Here is a 20180-nt window from a genome sequence, read left to right as displayed (position 1 = left end):
TGGAGACACCAAGGGAAACCCATCCCTCCATGGGATGCCCGTGGTCCTTCAGGGTGGGAATTAACTGTCTGTGGTCTGAAATGGCTGGGCAACCCCAGTGTGGAAAGGAGGTTCTCTCCAGGAACAGCTGAGCTGGAAGCACGTGGTGAACAGAGGTTTGTGGATGAGAGCCAAGAGAAACATCCAAAAGTCAAAATGGACAAAGGTTTCACAGGGGTGTAAGTTCCCCAGAGAAGCTCTGGCTGCCCCTGGATCCCTGACAGTGTCCAAGGCCAGGCTGGCAGGGTTTGGAGCAGCCTGGGATAGTGGAAGATGTTCCTGCCCATGGCAGGGGCTGGAACTGGATGACCCTTGAAGTCCCTTCCAACCCAAACCATTCTAGGATTCCATGACACAGCACATCTCCCACTGAGGATCCACAGAAACACCAAACACCTGGAGCACCCAGAGAAGGCAAAGCCACCACAGTGGTGTGAGAGCATAAAGAGAGGGAGGTGAGGGCTGTACATTAAGGGGGACATGAACAGGGTATCCCACAACCTGCCCTGCACATCCAGAGCCAGGTAGGGCAGCCAGAGGGGTTACACTGCTGCTGCTGATCTGCTGGAGCTGCCACAGCAGGGCTTGAAGCACCCCTGGCTTCCTGGGGACAAACACAGGGGACTGAAAGTCATCATCACAAAAAAAACACATAGGGAGGATAAAACTAATAATGAAATCTAACAAAGAGAAATTGGGGTTTGGTTAAAAAATGGCAAAGGATGGTGGCAGAGCAGGTCAGGAGCACACACTGCTGGAGGAGCTGCACCACCACTCCCCACCCTGCACCTTGCCATGGGCTGGGAGTCATCACCTGCAATTAAAGGCTTGCACTGCTCACAATGAGGGTTCATGGACCTGTGCTGCTTACAGTTCCTGTAATCCCACAGTCCATCCTTGGATGGACTCATTTAACTCATTCCCGTGATTCCCAGGTTTCAGTCAGCCAGAGAAAACTTCAGACAAAGACAAACCAAGGACAAAAGGAGAGCACAGCTGGAGAAAGAGTCACATTTCCAGGCTGCAGGCTCTTCCCTGTAGGGATGCTCTTCTCCAAACCCTCATGGATACCACAGTGAAGGCAAAGAGCAGAAATACCAAACCCTCAAAAGCTTCATTAGTACAACTGATGAGTTTACCATGACCCAGACCCCACATTAGAGTGTTCACGTGAGGAAAGCCACATGAAGCCCATCCTGGTCCTTTCCAGCCCTGACACCATCTCTGGACAGGTCCCTGCTCATGCCAAAACCCAACCCAACCCCACAAGATGTGTCTTAGAGCAGCCCAGAGGTGTATGAGGGCAACTGCTTTACAACCAGCTCGAGACACAGAAAGCTTGCAGAGAACTTTTTTCATTTCTGCTAAGTGGCAAATTCTTCCCTAAAGTGTTCTGCAAACATTTCAGGTGTCTGCCACAGCGTGAGGTTTCGCTGCAATAACAGCAGTCATTCTCCTGACCTGGATTGCAGTTCACTCTGATGTTCCTTTAACCACCACCAAACGCCTCCGTGCACACGAAGGGTCAAAGATCAGGCAGCAGCACCACACAAAAACACCCAACTCAGAGTTTCACCTGCATTACCTGATATTTATTACACCCGTGGCTAACTCAGAAGGTCCAAAGTCCACCTTCATGCTCAAGTGGGGCTATTCCTGTGGATTCCCTGAAGGACAGCTATGCCAGTAAGATTACATTACTCCTGTTTTGGACAGGGCTTCAAATTAATTGGTGTGTAAATTAAAAGTCCAACACATCTAGAACTGCACTGCTTTACAGCAAACTGGGAAGTTTAAACACATGTGTGTAAAAAGACAGTCACAAACATACACAGCCTTTCTTCCTGATCACCAGAAGAGATGCATGAGTTCACATTCAGGGTCATTATTTTCTATGCCTGGTAATTGGCAGCCAGAAAGAACAACAAAGCAAAAATCCTCCCCTGTAAATACATTCCTCAACAGCAGCCAGGCTGCCTGTAACAAATAACCTCGGATAAACTCCTTCCTCAGGGCAGGAAAGGGCAGGAAGGACTCATCCCACCCAATCCCATAAGAACCAGCACAGACCCACTGCTGTTCCCATCCTTCACCCTGGAGTTAACCCAGAAAATCACTGCAACTGGGGCTTGCCTGCACTGGGATTTCTACACCACAGTTTCACACCCTTGGAGCAGAATCAGGGCAGGAATTCTCAAAAAACAGATTTTTTGAAAGAGCAAGCTGATTAATCCCAAGCAGCAAGAGGGCACACAGCTGGGATCCAGCTAATTAACCCTGCTGGAACCATTCCTGGGGCTGTGCCCCAGCACCTGCACTCAGCTCCCTGCTCCTTGGCTCAGTGGCTTTCATCTGACCCAAGCACAGGGGCTATTAAACGCACAACTGAGATGAAAAACTGCACAAACAGAGGAGAAAATGGGGTTATTTTTGCAGCACAGAGCCCCTGGGGCAGCCTGCCCTGGGGTGGGATGTGCACCCATAAGGTGCCAGGAGACAACTCTGACTGTCCCCTGCTCATGGAGGGAGGGAAATGCCCCCCACACCACAATCTCTCACCTCCCTTGGATCCACTCAAGGCCCAGGGGCAGTGGACTGGAGGATATTTGAGCCCCAGGCTGGGCTCTGCGTTCCTCTCCCCGGTGGCACCGTGGGGAAGCTGAGGGGGCCCCGAGCGGCTGCGGCGCTGGCCGTGCCCTTGGCACAGTCCCCAGCTGCAGAGAGCTGGCTGGAGCAATCAGAGTTTACATTTCAATGATTTTCTCCCTGCCACTGCAGCTCGTAATGAGGCAGGATCAGGAGAAGCCCGGGGATGCCGACAGACCCAGCTCCTCCAGAGGGAAGGACCCATCCTTAAATAAAATCCCCAGCGTGGCCTCCAAGCTGTCCCTGCCCTTTGTGGTGTGACCAAGACGTGTTGTCACAATCTAAAATAAAGAAGGAAAAATGACAAAAACCCTCAGCTATAACCTGCTTTTCCTAATAGGAGCTGCAACGGCAGCAGCAGCAGTTCAGGAGCTCTGCAGCATCCTGTGGATGTCCTGGGACTGGACCCCAAACATTCCCTGTCCCCAACACTTATTCCCAGAAATTTGTCCTACACAACCCAGAAAATCTACAGAAAATTTTCTCCTACAGAAAATCTGCTCTCTCTTTCCCAGCTGCTCCTCAGCCCCAAACCAGCTCACAGGCATACACGCTAAGGATGAATCCTCCCCGAGGCTTGCAGGATAAATAATTTTCAGAAGGTTTTATGCCAGAAGGTTTATGCCAATTCATTGACTCAATCAGTGTGTGATCACACTGGCAGCATTTATGCACTTTTGAAAAGTTTCTCCCCAGGGTCAGAAACCACCAATTCATTCCAGCTATTTCATTTAATACAACTTTAAGCGAAAACCAGAGAGTTTTCTATACCCAACACTAGCCATTAGGAGAGGATTTTTTTTAATGCATCAAGTTCCACAGTCTGGAAGAAAATACTTGGCAAATAGCAGCCACTTTGCACAATGAGAGGGGAAAAAAATAATATGGAAAAGAAATAAATACCCTGGTTTCTTATTTACCCAAAGCTTGCAAGCTTACCTTCTGAAGAGCATATCTTGAGCTGCACAACAGCCCAGGAGCAGAAACACACAGATTATTGCCTGGCAGAGGCACTATTTTGCATGAGGTTCAGAGGCTATACTTACAAAGACAATTAACATATTTTAAGAAGCACCTTTAAGAGAGCTGAACATCAGAAGCCAAAGCAATTACAGTTGGTTTTGTCACATGAAGAGCTTCGCCTTACAACACAACAAAGGTCAGCCACACAAACAATTCTAATTTCTGGTTTAGTGCTGCAAAATCAATCCCACTGCTGGTGATGGCACCTTCCATGGGATGCCCCCGTCCATCCTTGCTGCCCAGTGCCCAGCCCAGAGCATCCCGTTATCCCATGGCAGGGTCACTCTCACACCTGCACAGGCTCAGGTACCCCATGGCAGGGTCACTCTCACACCTGCACAGGCTCAGGTACCCCATGGCAGGGTCACTCTCACACCTGCACAGCCTCAGGTACCCCATGGCAGGGTCACTCTCACACCTGCACAGCCTCAGGTACCCCATGGCAGGGCCACTCTCACACCTGCACAGGCTCAGGTACCCCATGGCAGGGTCACTCTCACACCTGGACAGCCTCAGGTACCCCATGGCGGGGTCACTCTCACACCTGCACAGCCTCAGGTACCCCATGGCAGGGTCACTCTCACACCTGGACAGCCTCAGGTACCCCATGGCGGGGTCACTCTCACACCTGCACAGCCTCATGGGCTCATGAGCTACCTTTGCCCCCTGCTGCAGGCAGAGAGGATTTGACAAACTTCCCTGCCCAGCAGCATCTTGTTTTTGCCTGGGCAGCACAGTGCTGCAGCTGGGCACATCAGGGACAGGGCAGGAGCAGGAGCAGCACAAGCTGCCTTAGAAAAGATGTTTCTTGGGCAATGAGCAGATTAAGCAAAGTTCTTCTAGTTCTCCATCTGGAATGGGTTTTTGCAGGCTGGAAATCCTTGAAACCACTACCTGCCCCATTTCTCTTGCACAGGCTGGTGCCAGCAGCTCCAGGACCAGGTCTGCATCCTCTACTACAGAACTCCTTTTCTGCTGGGACATGCACAAACTCCTGTTTGATTCTGCCACAAAATAAAATCCACAGCCACATAATCCCTGAATCCACAGGTGAAGCAGTGGGAGTGAGAAGAGAGAAAGATCTCTCCATAACTATTTATCAAAGTGGAGTCCTACATGCCTGAAGGTTGAGGCATTTTGGGAACTACTCTTATGGTCATAATTAGGCAGAGCTGTTAATTATCCTGCTTGGTGGGGGCTGTTGAACACCAGTCAGTCCTGATCTTGAAGGGGCACGGTGAGGCATCCCATGGAGAAGGGCTCCATATCTGTTGGTATTCCCAGGATGGGAACATGGTGTTCCCCCAGGATGGGTTCCTCTCCTGCCTAAGTGCTCCTCAGGCCAATCTAACACATCAAATTCATCAGCACTGATTATTTTATACCCCAAGAAAACTATTACATGTCCCCCACAAGGTGCCAGAAAACCTTCTCCAAGCACCACACGGAAGTTAAGGGCCCTCTCCACAGCACACACCAGCTCCCGTTGCAGTTCAGCAGGAAGGAGACCTGAGAATCCCCACCTGCACGCCCAAAAGTGGCTCCTCAGCAGTTTCTCTCATCCTGGTTCCAGCAGGAGGAGGAATGACTCAGAGGAGAGTGCATTGTGGCTGTGCTAACACAACAGCACACGTGGGATCAATAGGCTCTCAGCGAGACAGCTGTATTGACTGCGGATCATCCACCTCCTCTCCTCTCCTCTGCTCCCCCCAAACACCCACCAGAGACCCTCACCCTGCACCTGGGCAGTCAGCTCCTGCAGGGGAGCACCAGGACCTTCCCCAGAGACCAACACATCCCCTCCACCTCGGGGATCTGCAGCCACCAGCACCACCAGGCTCAGCACCTCCAGGCTGCTGGGTTTGTTGTGGGTTTTAAGCCGCCTTTGATCTTTTTCTTGTACTCTCAAAGTCACAGGAAACATTTTTCCTGCTGCTTCAAAGGCCAGAGCTGGCACAGAGGCCCCATGCAGCAGACAGCCCAGCAGGACAGTCCTAAATTTCACCGTGACTCAGCTGCACAGACGACCCCTGAGGGTTCCAGCCCATGGTCCCATCACCTAAAAAAACAGCTGCATCCCTAGAATGTTCCTGCAAAACAGCAACAGCAGAAGGGCCAGTGCTGAAACACCTGCTCTCATCGAGAAACTTTGTTGTTATTAAAAATAAATTCAAGTTAACAACACACACGGCTGCCACCAAATCCCCAGCACTTCCTCGTCAGAAAGTCCCTACACAGCAACAGGATCCCAAGCAACGGCCCAGGAGGCAGCTTACACCTGTTCAACACACCAACAGGAACAGAAACCAAGGCAGAAAAAAAAAAAAAAAAAAAGACCACACAGGTTAACTACCTGCTCATCACGTTAAAAATCAATTAACCGGGTTGATTTAATCAGCCCATCAACAGGGATAACACAGCACTGGGAGCCAGCCTCCCTCCTCCTCAGGGATGCTTGCCATCACATCCACACACTCATCCTGAGATGAGATGCTGTAGCCTCCACCTCAGAGCTGCTCAGCCACAGCTTCACTTCTGCTCCTCTCTGGATTTTCCAAGGAGAATAGATTCTCCAAACTTTGTTTTTAAAGTGTTCCTGAGAAGGATGGAGGTCATCCCGCTCACAGACAGCCCAGCTCAGTCCAGCAGGGCTCCTGCAATCCCCACAGGCTCCGAGGAGGATCTCCCATCCATCCTGCATCCCTCTGAGAGCGACGGCCAGAGGAAAAGAAAAGTGGCAGCCCCCGACATTACATTAAAAAAAGCTACTGGCAAAACGAGTTACAGAAACAGAAATCTGCAGCAAAGTTAAGCCCGAGGGACAGAAGGCAATTCCTGGTGCCAATCTGGCAGCACAATGAGCTGACCACGGTCACAGGAAGAACCTAAACCGCCAAAATTCTCATTTATGACAGCAGACGATGCTGACAACTCTTACGCAGCAAAACCTTTCCTGAAGCCAAGCTGTCCTCGCGGTGAGCCCCTGCCCGGCGCTGCTGATGGCTTTGGGGGAGAGAGAGAGCACATTCCCGGGGCTTTGGGAGAGAGAGAGCACATTCCCGGGATCGGGAAGATGCAGAGCACAGCGAGAGGGCTCCCTGCACATCCGAGAGAGCTCCCAGCCCGGCGAGGAGCCCTTTCATCGGGACAAGTCAATCGGCAAAGATCTCTCTGGACACAAGCCTCTCTCTCTCCCTGGGAAGAGGAGCGGAAAGCCCTGAACTGTGTGGGAGGCATCCACAGCCTGGGGCTGGCCAAGGGCTGGGAATACTCAACTATCCCACAGCCACAAAATAACAACAACAGCAACAAAACAAAAAAAATTAAAAAAAAAAAAAAAAAATCAAACCCAAAGTGGAAACAGTGATTTTTTTTTTCTAGCGCAGAGCTCAGACTCTGCTTAAAAAAAAAAAAAAAAAAAAAAAAAAAAAAAAAAGATCACCTGAGCCTCCAATTACCATCGCGATCACTTTTTTAAGAGGAAACCTTCCCTGTGGGAAGCGTGGGGCCCAGCCCAGGCCACCAGCCGTGTCACCTTCCCTTGGCTGCCATGAGGAAGCGGGTGCGTCCCATCGCGCCCCTGCCAAGGGATCACGTCCAGGAGTTGTGGAACAAAAAAAAAAGGACTCGGGGAAAGCGGACACCTGGGAAAGCCTTTCGGTGAGTTACAGCACTAACTCTGCCATTCTGTGATTCTAAGGGACTGCACCTTCCTCCCCCCTCCCTCCACCCCCGCGGTTTAGGAGCACCGGAGGGAAGAATTATCCCGGGGGATTTGGGGAGGATTTGGAGAGTGTTTTGGCGGCGCAGGTGGCGGAGCGCAGGGAGGGCGAGGCCAAAACCGCCGCCACCACCGCGACCCGCGGGCGAAGTTCACCCTCCAGCGCAGAGAACCCGGGTGGGTGACACCCCAGGGGACCGGGAGGGGACCAGGAAAGGACCCGGAGAACACCAGGACCCCGCAGGGGGGACACCGGGGATGCCCCTCCGCATCCCGCGCACCTGCGGCAGGTGCGGAAAAGTTGCGGGGTCTCTCCAGGAATGGGAAGAGCCCCCCGCAAAGGACAGGCGGGACTCGGAGGGGTCCCCGCAGAGCCCCCCGCGCCCCCTCCCCGCTCACCTTGGTGTAGAGCTGCGTGGCGGACATGGCCGGGGCGGGCGGCGCTAGGCGCGGGGCATGGGGGCGGCGGGCGGCCGGACCCACCGCCGCACGGACACACGGACACTCCTCCGACCTTTACACCCGCCGCGGCCGGCCGGGCGCGGGCACGGGAAGCGAAAGGAGCGGCAGCGGCAGCAGGAGGAGGAGGAGGAGGAGGGAGAAGAAGGAGGAGGAGGAGGCAGAGCCGCTCCGCCTCCGCCGCGCCCCGCTCAGGTATGGGGAGGCTCGCCTGCTTTCCTCTCGCTTCCCTTCGGTTCGGCTTGTATTATTATTTATTTTTCTAAAAAACCGCTTTTTTTTTAATAAATATTTTTTCATCCCCCGCGGTCCTCAGCATCCTGGCGCCCCCCGGCACCGTAGGTTGGGGCTGCGTTTGGGAATGTTTTTTTGCCTTTTATCCATCTTCCTTCCGCACAGAAAAAGAGTAATAAAGCCCCATGCAGGTGCCCCTTGGTGGTTTTTTGGGTCTCCCATCCCCCAGTGGCCTCTGGGGATCACCCACAATTTGGGGAGTGAGGGACATTACTGGGGTGTCCTTTGGGAGCAGGACACACCTGTTCCCTGTTTCCTCGTGGACCCACTGGAAACCCACTCAATAAATGTTTCAGGGAGAGTGTTTCCTCTGTCTTCTGCCTGCAGGTGGGTTTGGCGTCCCACCAGGGCGCGGTTTGTGTGTCACTCTCCAACACCGACGGCAGGAATTGCAACTTCCACAGCAACAGCCGAAAATTGATCCCAGCCTGTCAAATCCCTGGCCGTGCTGCTTCCCCTCCTTCCCACGGGAGCACCCTGTTCTGCAATTCATGCTTATACGGCACTTTCAGAGCCTGAGAAGGAGAATGAAATGCAAAGTGTTCCTAATTAACCGCTACTGCTATTCTTTATCATTCAAGGTATTTTGCATATTAACCGAGCAGGCAGAAAGGCAGAAACCACACTCAGCGGATCCTGTTCTCTGTCACGGTTGTTTACTCCGTCACTGGGATCCCTCCTCCTCTGGTTTCAGGCTGTGACACTCGCAGGGCACCCACAGCTTTTCCTCAAAGTGATCACTGGTGGCATCTCACATTCTGTTTCTTGTCCCCCGCGGGATAAAACTCTCCCCTTTGTCATATTTTCCCTCTTCCACCCCAGAGCCTGGCAGGGAGCAGTGCTGATTTGGTGGAAGGACAACCAGCATTGCAGATACTTCTTTTTTCCTGCTCTGATATCCTTCATAAATGGGAAAAAAAAAAAAAAAAAAAAAAAAAAAAAAAAAAAAAAAAAAAAGGTGCTGCAGGTGGCTCTGGGGGAAGAAGTCTGGGAAGGAGGAAAGAAGAGGGAGAAAAAAAAACCAAAACTGCACCATGTCTAGAAATTACCCTGGGAAAATTTGACAGTGTAATCTCTGCAAAGCCTCCAAGAGAGCTTTGTCAGGCAAACAAAACTTGCTCCTCTCATTTCATTAAATCAACTGCAGAAACAAAACGTGGAGCACTGGAGCAATTAGGAGTGAAGCTTTCAGTGAAGCTGGGGTAGCAGTGATAGCCCTGAGGCAAGGCACAGCCATTCCCATGAAATACCAGCTGGTGTCACATGTGATTCTCCATTAATCTAAAACTTTAATTAAACTCAGAAACTAAAAACCCCAAAATACATACAGAATCCCTGAAGTACATCCTAACTGCTGAGTTGCTGGAAATGGTCCCCTCCAGGAGATAGAAGCTTCTTTCCACTTGGGAATCAAAACTTGTGTTGATCAAATTCAACAAGCACAGCCTCTTATATACCAGTTTATGATACCCTTTCTTTCATTCACATGGAAGGCACCTTGAGGTAAAAATTAACTAAATACCAGGGTGGGGGTTCCCCTTCAAGCAGAGCCAGTGGATTCTTTACAAGTGCAGGATGGGTGGGAGTTCATTTTAAGGTCTCAGTTTTGTCCCTGTATTGTAATGACACATGGAGACCCTATGGATGGATGGATGGATGGATGGATGGATGGATGGATGGATGGATGGATGGATGGATGGATGGATGGATGGATGGATGGACAGATGGGTGATGGCACAGGCCAGTGAGGAGCATCAATCCCAACAGCTCTAAATGTCATCAGAACAGAGCTGGCTGTTGCTAAGTACAACCCCAGGCCCTGAGTTTTTGCAGGCAAAGATGTCCCAAAGAGCTCAAATCTGGGTTTCACAGAAGTCACCCCATGCCACATCTGGGCACAGTCCTGGGGTCTGGCAGAGTCACTGTACCCTGGGCGTGGTTGCACTGGCTGTTTCTGCAGCAAGGGTTCCTACCTGGGTTACAGTAATAATACATTATACCAGGTGATGAAGCAATGAATAATTAACATTCCTGCAAATAGAACTGATCCTGTCCAAAGCCCTGCAGCCCAGCCCCAGGGAGCAGGGACCAAGCCAGCACCATGCCACAGGGCATGGGGAACCACTCCAGAGATCATCATCTTGCATGTGGCCAAAAACATCACCATGGAAAGCCCTGGGGTCAGTATAAAAGCCCTTGTAAACAGATGGGTGCAGGCAGAAAAGTCTTAAAGCCTTGGGAGATGCTGAGGCTTCAAACCCTGGAGTGAGTCTGGGATGATGTTGATCAGGGACTGGCATTCCCAGCCCTGCCACAGGCAAGTCACCCACACGCTCCACACCCCTGCTCTTCCTCTGTCACCACGACAAGTTTAATTAAGAAATCCAGGGAAGAATATTTTGCAAAGCTCTGTTACGTGTCTAAGTGGAGAGGCTGTAACTGCCAGGTTTCTGAGTGCCAGTGGTTCTGTCTGTGCGTGGCTCAGAGCCCTGGTTGCAGGGCAAGCTCCAGCCCGAGCCAGGCTGCTTCCCTCCCCAGTGGTGTCCCTGCGCTCGGGGTTTAATAGCTGGTTTGCCTGCAGGGTTGCTCACTGGGGCAGGAAATGCCACGGGATTTCAGGAGCAGCAGCAGCTAATGCTCCGGAGGCTCCTGGCAGCACCTGCAAGCCACAATTCCAGATGTGTTTGGCTCTTTACTACCCGGTGATCTGTAAGTCAGAAGTGTAACACGAGCCCCAGGCAGGCAAAGGCACGGTGCTTGAAGCACGGTGCTTGGTGCCCTATTTGCCCAGCTCACTGCGGGGAGATCCAAGGAGCTGGAAGGAGATGGGAATCAGCAGGATTAAGGAAACCTTTCAGTCTGGACAGAGAAAATCAGTTCTTACTGCATCGCTCACCTGATAGGGGCAGCAGGAAGGTGCCTCTCAGAGAGGCTCTGACCCACCCAGCCTCACCAGTCCTTCTGGACCAACCTGAATCCTACAAAGCACTTGGCAGCAAAGGGTTCAGCCCCAGCAACACGTTCCTCCACCAACAGGTTTCTCTCAGAAGAGTTTAGTTGCCCGTTATCCCATGGGAATTCACTCCTGCTGAAGGCAAACTTCTTCCAGTCTGATCTTTTAATCTTGTGCAGACCTCATGTTCATTGCAGAGGAAATTTGCCTCCAGGAGCAGGAGCTCAGACAGTCCATAAATGTTTGATAGCTCTGACCACCTCTTCTGAGTTATTATTTTATTTTAAAAAGGAGATTTATTATGGTTCTGGATGACTTGAATTCACAAAGCTCACCAATGTGGTATTTTTTTTTTTAATCTCTCATATCAGGTGTACCCAACAAATGTCACAGCCTTTAATAACATGCTTTAATTAATCCTGGAATTCTGAATGTGCTATTATCTTCATTTTTCAAAGAGAGGTCACAATAGTAAAGGAAAATCTACATTGCTTGCACGGGCTACTCCAGGAGTCTGCGGCAGACCAGGAAATTAATCTCTTAATCATTCTGCCAATTTGACTCAGTGGTGAGAGCACGGACCTATGACTACCTCAGCTCTCTGCACTGATGAAACTAATTTCTTTATCTGGGATGGCAAAACAGGAGCAGCTCTGATGTCTCCTGTGCAGCTTTGGAGATGGCTGCTGAAAAGCACCATGCAAGGGCTCGACATCCTGGCTACCAATCTACCTCTCCCAGCCTGATGCTTCACCTTTTTGGAAGGTTCCTTCCTCAGTATTTGTGGAAAACTTGTTTGGATCCAAGGAATTCAAGCCCTGAGAGGCACTGTTCTGGTCAGTCTGGTTCCCTGTTGGGATGGAAACTGTTCCATCAATTCCAGCCTTGTCTCTCTCCCATCTGGTAGCTCAGGAAGTTTTGTCTCTAAGTGAGGATAAAATCCCACCACACTCCTTTTCCTCTCAGCAGGGACAGGTTCTTGCACCATTTACACCAAGAATTAGCTGGGTTGCTGAAAGACCACTGATATTCTTTCAGATTAATACATCTCCACCTGGCCCTTTTCTCCAGAGGGGACAAAAAAACATTTGTCCACTTGGTGTCTGCTTTAAAACAAGAGGACATAGCTTTGCAGGGTGTTTATTCCTGATTTGTTCCAAGATATGAGACATGGGGCTCCAGAGCTCTGATCCCAGCTATTTATCAGCTCCTCTGTGCATCCATTCATGTCCTCACATAACAAAAACACAACCTGGTTTGCCAACAGGGAGACAGATGCTGAAAAGGAGGGTGGGAGGACAAAAATGACAGAGCACGTGGTTAATGAAAGACGGAAGTTTTGGAAGGGTGAAAAAGAAGGAGCCGAAGGAAAGATGGCAAAAGCTGAAAAACTGAAGGAGAAACAGCTGCAAATAAGCAGCAGCAAAGACTCATATAGAAAAATGAAAAAAAATTAAAATATTTCTAAATCCCACGAAGTCTGTGAGCAAGAAAGGATGAGAGGTTTTACATGGATTCTTCACTCCCCTCCTCTGAACGGGACAGAGGAAAAACTGATGAAATACACATGGCAAGGAGCTGGTGAAGGGCAGCACTGTTGGGAGCAGCTGGGTCACTCCAACCGACACTCCTCACATCACCCACTGCTCCTCCAGCTACCAGAATCTATGCAAAAGAGTATCAGCTTTCTAATGTTCACTCCACAGTAAAATAGATTCAGTTCTATACTTGGTATCTAAATAGAAAGAAAGTAATTTTGCAAATATTTTCAGTTTGAAAGGCATTTTAATAAAGGTTTGCTGAAAGTTTTCTACAAATTTTCTTTGTGCAAATTTAAAAGAATGCCTGTGCACTGTTCATGTCATAATAATACACTATTATATTGTAGAGGGCAGACTGTATAATTAAAATGTCAAGCACTTTGTATTGGATCAGATTTGTCAAAAAAAAAAAATCCACAGGGGAAAAATAAACTTTAAAATACTATACTTCTTGTAATTTCCAATTAAATGTTTTGAGTATCACAGTGGAGAAGGTTCTTCCAACTCAAGTCAGGTGTAAGCAACCTAAGAAAATGTTTTTTTAAAGGCAACTGAGTGAGCTAAAATACCATAGTGAGTGATGCCCTCAGGAGTCTGGCATTAGTGCTTTCTTCGTAGTGGGGGGCTTTATTACAGATTCGGTGGGCCTTGACAGAATAAACTGTATCCTTTCTTGGTACCTTCTCTCTGCTTCCATATTTGATTCATGTTCTTTCTTCCTCTCCTCTTCCTCAGCTTTTTGGAGCCGCTGTTGATAGGCAATTTGAGACATGAGCTGATCTCTGTATTCTTTGGCCTTCTGTGCTTTTCTGGAAATGCCAACAAATAGGTTATTTAAGCAGTGTGGGTAAAAAGAATAAACTTTACTATTATTATGTAATCTGTTAGCGTTTGAACTTAGACTAAAGAACCATTCAAAGCTCCTTCTAGCAGTTAAGAATAACTGCCACTATTAACCAAATGCTACATGCTAACCTGACGTTCTTCAGAGAATTAACTGCATTCTGTTGTATTCTATAAAGCAGAGTGTAAAACTGGTGCTGGAACAGGAAGAGGGAAAGAACAGCTCCTGTAATCAGCGTGCCTTCCCTGCTCCTCACAGCCATGGTGGGAGGATAGAGAGTGAGGGTGCTGGGTCTCAGCCTGGCTCGGGCTCAGCGCTGCTGCTGACACCCATCCTCACCCTCCTTCTGAGAAGAACAAGTTTATGCTGCACTGATATTCCTGGAAGTGGCTGTCAGGAGACATCAATCTTCCATTCCACCTCAGGACTCGTGTACTGCTTTCACTACCCTCTGGAGAAGCAGAGGGAGCCTTACGTGTTCAGGCCCTTCTGGAGCAGGAGTCACACAGACACTCAGATGCCGGCAGAGCAGTCAGGATTGTGCACTAACTCAAGAGAGCTGAGCCACAAACCCTTCCTGACACCGCTGAGTGCCATCTCTGATAAGTGGAGCACATCCCAGCTGGAGCCCTTGTGCGTGCTTCCTTCACCAGGGTGACATTTCTGCCACAGCCAGGACACTGTTCCCAATAAAGCCTTTAGAGAACACAACAGACACCAGCTCAGGAAGGAGCTACTTGTATCCCCCGGACAGGAGTGGAGAAAGGGTAGGAGTACAAAAGTAAAGTGAGATAAGGCCGTTTGCCCAAGGCTTTGCATGACACCCAGAGGAACATTCCAGCTACTGCGTGTAAGGATCTTCTGCTCATCCAGAGGCGCTGTGGACACGGAGAGCCCCGTGGTGTTGCAGCCCGGTGTTTTGGTGGCGGGCACAGGACTGTTCAAGGGATGTCTGTGGGTGGAGTTTAGCAATAAGCCCCGACACACTTGTTCTCCTGGGGCAGGAAGGAACAAACCTTTCATTAACCCTCCTCCCCAGACTTCTGCCACTCATAACAACAGCTCAGAGCATGAAGGGGATGTGTTTAGGAAATATGATTAATGTAAGTCACATGATGACCCAAAAAGACCAACACAAGCACCATTATTTCCTGAGGTCAGAATTAATGACTTAATAACAGATGCAGTTTTACAAGTCTGCTATCAGGCAGTATGGAACTGATAAGGTGCATGGTGGGAAAGCTTCTCTAAGTAGAAGGAAGTCCACCCAGTGTTCTAGAGTTATCGGAAAAAAAGAAATAGCTTGCTCACAAGTTTAAAAGATCGATCTGCAAAGAAGTGAGCTGATGACCTAGAAAAAAATTACCTTATACGTTCTTCTTCTTCTTCACGTTCAAATTCTCTGATTGCTTCAGCCATTGCCTTCTTCTCTTTATCAATCTCTATTTTCCTCTCTGTTTTTTTCTTCACTAGAAAACAAGACAAAAAATACTTTTAGAAGGTAACAGCTCTGCTGAGTTTGAAGGGACAGTAAGGCAGCATTTGGGCCAAGTAGCCTAAATAGCCAGCTTGAGTTTTGTTGCTTCTGAAGAGCCACACAAACAACAGCAAGTGTATTCTCAGCTTGTTTCTCATCCACTCAGAACTGGAAAGTTTTCACATTCAGGATTTCATATTAATATAATTAATAATAATGACTGTTTGCCCATGCAATCCTTACTTTAGCAGGCTTTGCTCTGGTGATGGCAATGGGGAATTAGTGTGCATTTTGGGAACGGGTTCAGGGAGAGTCACATTGTTGTCCACTCTATGACACAGTGTGTGCAGGCTGTTTTACTGCCTCTGCCCAGATGTGCTCACACTTACATTTCTCCTCCATCTGTGACTGCCTTGTGTGCATGACATCTCTCAGCAGCTGAAATCGAGTCTCCCTCTCCTGTTTCATCTTCTCAACCCTCTCGGCCCAAGCCCGATCTCTCTCTTCCTGGAAGACCTTCTCATCTTCTTTTTCTTGCTCCTTCTCCCTCCTCAGCTGTTCAGCCAGGTGATCCAGGTAAGTCAGCTGCTCTTGCAACAGTGCTTTCTGCAAACACACAGACATTTGCAGGTCTGAGTAAATTAGTTTAAAAAAGCTTTTCAAAGCCTGAAGAGAAGTGGTTCACAGCCAATGTGGGAGCTGGGAGCCCAGAGCTCCATTCCAAAACTGCCATGGGAAGGAACTGCTCAGAATCCTCAACCTGGCCAGACAACAAGGCAAATACAGAGGGATTCCTTTCCTCACAGCAGCTCAGCTGCCTACAACACACCCATTTTACAAATTTGCCACAGCTGACCAGGCTACTCCTGGTCATCTGCATTAAGTATAATAATATAATATATATAACCTCCTGTAATTCTGCAGCAAGGTCTAACATTGAGTTGCTACTACTTTCCTAACCTACATGAGCTTCTAAACACCTCTCTCCTGTGTCCTAAATACCCTGAGACTCATTTGAATGCTGAAGTTGGACAATGTACTTAACTTCAGGAAATAACAGAGACATCATTGATTCATGGCATCTCTACAAAATAAAACATCAGATTTTGTATCTATCTATATATAGTTTTAAAATATTTAACAGTTTTTTACTACTCATTAATTACAGTAAGTTAAATATTTCCTTTCTTCTGCAGTTACAAATATTTACCACCACAGGTCCATGAAACAAAAAAATAGTTTTCCAGCCTCTATTATGTCCATTCAGTGAAAGGATGATAAAGCTCAAGGAAATCAGCATGGAGGGACAAAATTCCAGGATTTCTTGAGAGCCCCCACTTCATTTATCCAGCCTGGTAGCCTTGCTGATTGCAAAGCAGGTTTAAAGTGCTGTGTTTGAACAGCTAATGGGCTAATGGGCAGAGGTGCAGAGCACTGGCAGAAGAGGCAACAGGCTGTTCAACAAAATAATTATTTTTTGCAGGGAGAAGGGCTCATGTCTGTTCTCTCTTACCCTGTGCAGCTCACAGGGCCACAGAACTAGTCTAGATGAGTTACTGCCCAACAGTTTCACAATTAAACACCTTACTTTCTTTTTTATTATCTCCTCATAGTCCCTGTCGGAGTCCTCAAAATCTTTTTCCAAGAGTTTCTTCTCTTCAGCCAGTTGCAATTTTTTTTCTGCTTCAAGATGCTTCTTCTTGTCCTGCACTGCTTTGAGCAATATCTCCCTGCATTCCTTCTTCTGATGTTGCCTCTTCCTCTCAAGCTCTTCATTTTCTTCTCTAAGCTCGTGCATCTCTTTTTCCTACAAGGATAAAAGTAGCCAGTTTATAAAATCATTGCATAATTTCAAACTAAGTGGTGGCTAGAGTTTGTTTATTGCAACATTGAAGAGCAAAGCCTTACTGGCAACAAAGAATTAATGTTATCCACTAGACCTAGTAAAGCCTGAACATTTTATCATATCATTCATTAGAATTCAGGATTTTTATCTGCAATTATCATACACACTTCAATACAAAAACTGTATTGTGCCTGGTGTTTTCTAAATATTTCAGGCAGATAGACAGAGCCATCTCCTCAGGGAAATCAGTATCATGCAGCACATTTGATCTATATCGATGTTCATAAGCACTGACAAATAACAGAGCCACGTGTTCCTGCTGTTTCTGTAGATATTATCTGTCCTGTGCCTGTGCTGGGTGTTCAGAGCACTGCACCTCTGCTGGTCATAAGGCTGCACCAAGTCAGTGATTGGAACCTGGTATTCTGATGGACAATTACTGAATTTCCATGGTTTCAAATCATCCCATGTCATATTGGAAAGGACTTTGTATTCCACTTTATACAGGAAAAATTGTACAGTGTAACTGAGTCCTTAAAAAAGAAGCAACGACAAATCAGAAATGCGGATTTGAGATCAAATAGGTATTTGTATATTCAAGATTATTTAGCCCCCAAAAAATTCAAAAGTAGCATCATTAAGTAATTTATAAGCATAATTTCTGGACATCTTGCAACTGAATAAGAGTACAAGCACAACTGCACTGAAACATAGTCATAACACAGTATGTGTCTATCATTAGCATTGTATTATCTCAGAAATCATCCTTCAGCTGTCTCAAAGGCACGCAGTTTTTTGTTAACCTGTTTTTAAATTGAATGTCTCTTTTGTGATGTGAAAGACTCCTTTAAAATGCCTCAGCAGGTCTGTCATAAACAGCATGTCTAATCTTCCCCATATGGAAGCAGAAGCTGCACTCTCTAAGGAACATCCCTTTTTATGCTGGACATAAAGCACCCACGGGTTCTTGCAGTATTTCAGAGCCAAAGCTGACTTTGTATCTGCCTGAACTGTCAAATTCACTTTCAGAAGCTGGTAAAACAGCTTTTAAACTCAATATATACATAATTTGAGGAATAGAACTAGTAATCCAAAAAGCTTTGAACAGCAAAGGTGAAAAGAAGGCAGAAATAGTCAGCAGTCTGCTGTGCAAGTTGGCACGTGCCTTTGGATGAATTCTAACAACAGTGAAGCTGTGTGAGAGCAGCCAAGGATGGAATCCATGGAAGCTTGTTCATTGGGGTAACACAACGTTGCAAATTTACAAAGAAGTGGTTACCAGCCACCCTTCTGCAAACCAGGACCAAAGTGCTACAAGAGAAACTCATCAAACTACAGTCAGGATAACAGAAACACTTTCCAAGAAATCACAATTCTTTAAGGGAAAAATAAGACAAAGGAGGAAGACGGATAAGATAGGTAATGTGGCTAAAGCAAAAATTGCTGTCTCTGCTCTGTCATCCACTTCTGAGATATCCTGGTGCACTCATGTGGTCAACCACGCCAAAGGTGTGAGTTTTCCTTCACTAAATTTTCATTGCAACGACCAGGAGAAAGCTTTACAAAACCTTTAAGAAACACTCAGCTGTCCATTCATCCAGATGAAACTCCTGGTCATTAGGGGCTACCAGTCTGCAATGAAAAACTTGTAATGAGGCCATCTGCCACATCCCCCTTCTGCTGAGAATGGATTACATCCCATTTTCCATGCAGAAATCCTTCTTCAAGGAAAGTTGTTTGGGTTTTGTTTTTCAGAGACTCAACCACTTCACCAGAAATGTATCTCCTTGACAGAGCCCCAGGCTGCTGTCTCCTGGGGAAGATGGAGTCTTCTATTCTAATAGTGATTTTCTGAAAGGGCCAGTTAAGGAGCAGCATTCTTCGCCTGGGAGGTTTGGCAGTGCCTTAGAAGTTGTTACAAGAAAGCAATTCTGTTCTACATGTTTTTAAATAAGCAAAACATTAGTCTAGCTTGGAATAAGCACTCTATGGTTTCACAGCCAGCATTTCCAGAGCTTTAGCTACATTATTGTCTCATTTTTATAAAATGGAGAAGTATATATGATGCCAGCACCAGCTTCCAGTGTCTAGCAGAGTATCCTGAGTGATCATTCCGCCTCTACATGTAAATAGCTGCAAAATGAAGACTGAGTCTGAGCTAAATAGCCTCCCATAATTCAAAGTCAATGCAGAATACTGATCTAGCAAGCTGCACTAAAGCCAGCAAAACTACAGCAAGAGAGATGGAAAAGGGTGATGAAAAAAAGAGGGTAGTGGCCAAGCAGCTTGGCCAAGGTAGCCAAATGCCTCCTGTGATGTGGGCTCAACAGCAGCCAGGTCTAAGGTGAAGGAGCTTAGGTGCTGCTTGCTAATGTGTTTAAATATATATATAAAATAAATATTTCAGCTGGGAAACAAGGCTATCCTGAAGGAAACTGGAAATCAAAAAGCTACAAAGATATTTGGCAAAAGTTTAAAAATGCTTCCCTTTCCCATAAGGGCTCTGAGAGACTGAGCACCAAGACCCTTTAGAGTGCCGAGTTCCAGAAGATGTATTTCCTCTGTAAACGGGAATGCCTTTTCCATGGCTCTGGGAAAGAGGCTTAGCTTAACAGCACAGGCTCAGATACTAATGGCATCAGTGAAGATACAAATAAGGTATGGATTAGTCTAAATGTCTAGTAAGCCTATCCTTAGGAGGGCCTTCTGCAGGAGCCTGAGTGCAGAACGCTGTGGAAATTACCAGCCGTTCAGCCTCCTTTATCGTCTGCTCCTTCTCCTCCTTCCTCTGAGCCGTGTGCACGGCCACCTGCGCTTCCCGCACATCCACCATTTCCTGGATCCGCGCCGCCAGCTCCTGCGCCCTCAGCTCCTCTTCGTGATCCTTAGCCAGCAGCTCCTTCTCGCAAATCTCCTCCAACTTCTGCTCCAGCATCCTCTCCTCCTTTTTCAGCACCTCCTTCAGAGTCTGCTGGGCCAGCTGGCAGTCACCCAGCTCCTTCTCATTGCGTTTTTTACAGTGTATGCGATACTCCTCACATTGGTTTCTGGAAGGCAACGTAAAAGTTTTTTTTTAAAAAAGTCTCAAAACAATGCAGGTCTGGAGGTGAGGGGTGAATGAAGGCTCCCAGCTCATCACTGCTCAAAACACAGCAAACCAGGACTCCAAGTTATGCCCCTGGTCTGACACTGATTCCTTGTAGAACCTAAGGAACCACAGAGAGCCTGATTTAATGGAGGTTTTGACATCAATGAGCTGCATTATTTGAATTTGTCTAAAAAGCCTAAATCGACTTCCTCACACAGGGAAGTGAAGAGGCAGCAGTGATCTCTGCTC

The 20180-nt window shown here is 47.7% G+C and overlaps 2 protein-coding genes across 3 annotated transcripts in view; both read right to left on the bottom strand.

Annotated features, from left to right (window-relative positions):
- MYO5B (myosin VB) overlaps positions 1 to 7902 on the bottom strand; it is a 153250-nt gene extending 145348 nt beyond the window's left edge. For both annotated transcript variants that reach the window (XM_083882829.1, XM_083882830.1), the window contains exon 1: positions 7829 to 7902. In XM_083882829.1, the coding sequence (XP_083738955.1) occupies positions 7829 to 7855 (27 nt within the window). In that variant the 5' untranslated portion in view covers positions 7856 to 7902. The remainder of the gene's footprint in view (positions 1 to 7828) is intronic.
- A 4051-nt stretch (positions 7903 to 11953) lies between these two features.
- CFAP53 (cilia and flagella associated protein 53) lies at positions 11954 to 19691 on the bottom strand. The gene is made up of 5 exons (XM_083882832.1): positions 19587 to 19691; positions 16586 to 16804; positions 15387 to 15603; positions 14887 to 14989; positions 11954 to 13485 (listed from the first exon to the last, which is right to left on the bottom strand). Exons 1-5 carry the CDS (start codon positions 19674 to 19676, stop codon positions 13263 to 13265), a joined length of 852 nt encoding a protein of 283 aa, XP_083738958.1. The 5' UTR covers positions 19677 to 19691; the 3' UTR covers positions 11954 to 13262.
- Between the last annotated feature and the right edge of the window lie 489 nt (positions 19692 to 20180).

The sequence above is a fragment of the Zosterops lateralis genome (genome assembly GCF_965231275.1).
Source record: "Zosterops lateralis genome assembly, chromosome: Z".
In the NCBI taxonomy this organism is placed as follows: Eukaryota; Metazoa; Chordata; class Aves; order Passeriformes; family Zosteropidae; genus Zosterops; species Zosterops lateralis.
Note: the sequence above shows the minus strand (reverse complement) of the source record. Positions and strands in the feature narration are given on the sequence as shown.

Coding starts and splice junctions, on each gene's coding strand:
- CFAP53 (XM_083882832.1), bottom strand. CDS start 19,676: ATGGTGGATGTGCGGGAAGCGCAGGTGGCCGTGCACACGGCTCAGAGG. Junction 15,604..16,585: donor AGGAGATAATAAAAAAGAAA/GTAAGGTGTTTA, acceptor GTGTGTTTGCAG/AAAGCACTGTTGCAAGAGCA. Junction 13,486..14,886: donor GAAGAAGAAGAACGTATAAG/GTAATTTTTTTC, acceptor TGGCATTTCCAG/AAAAGCACAGAAGGCCAAAG.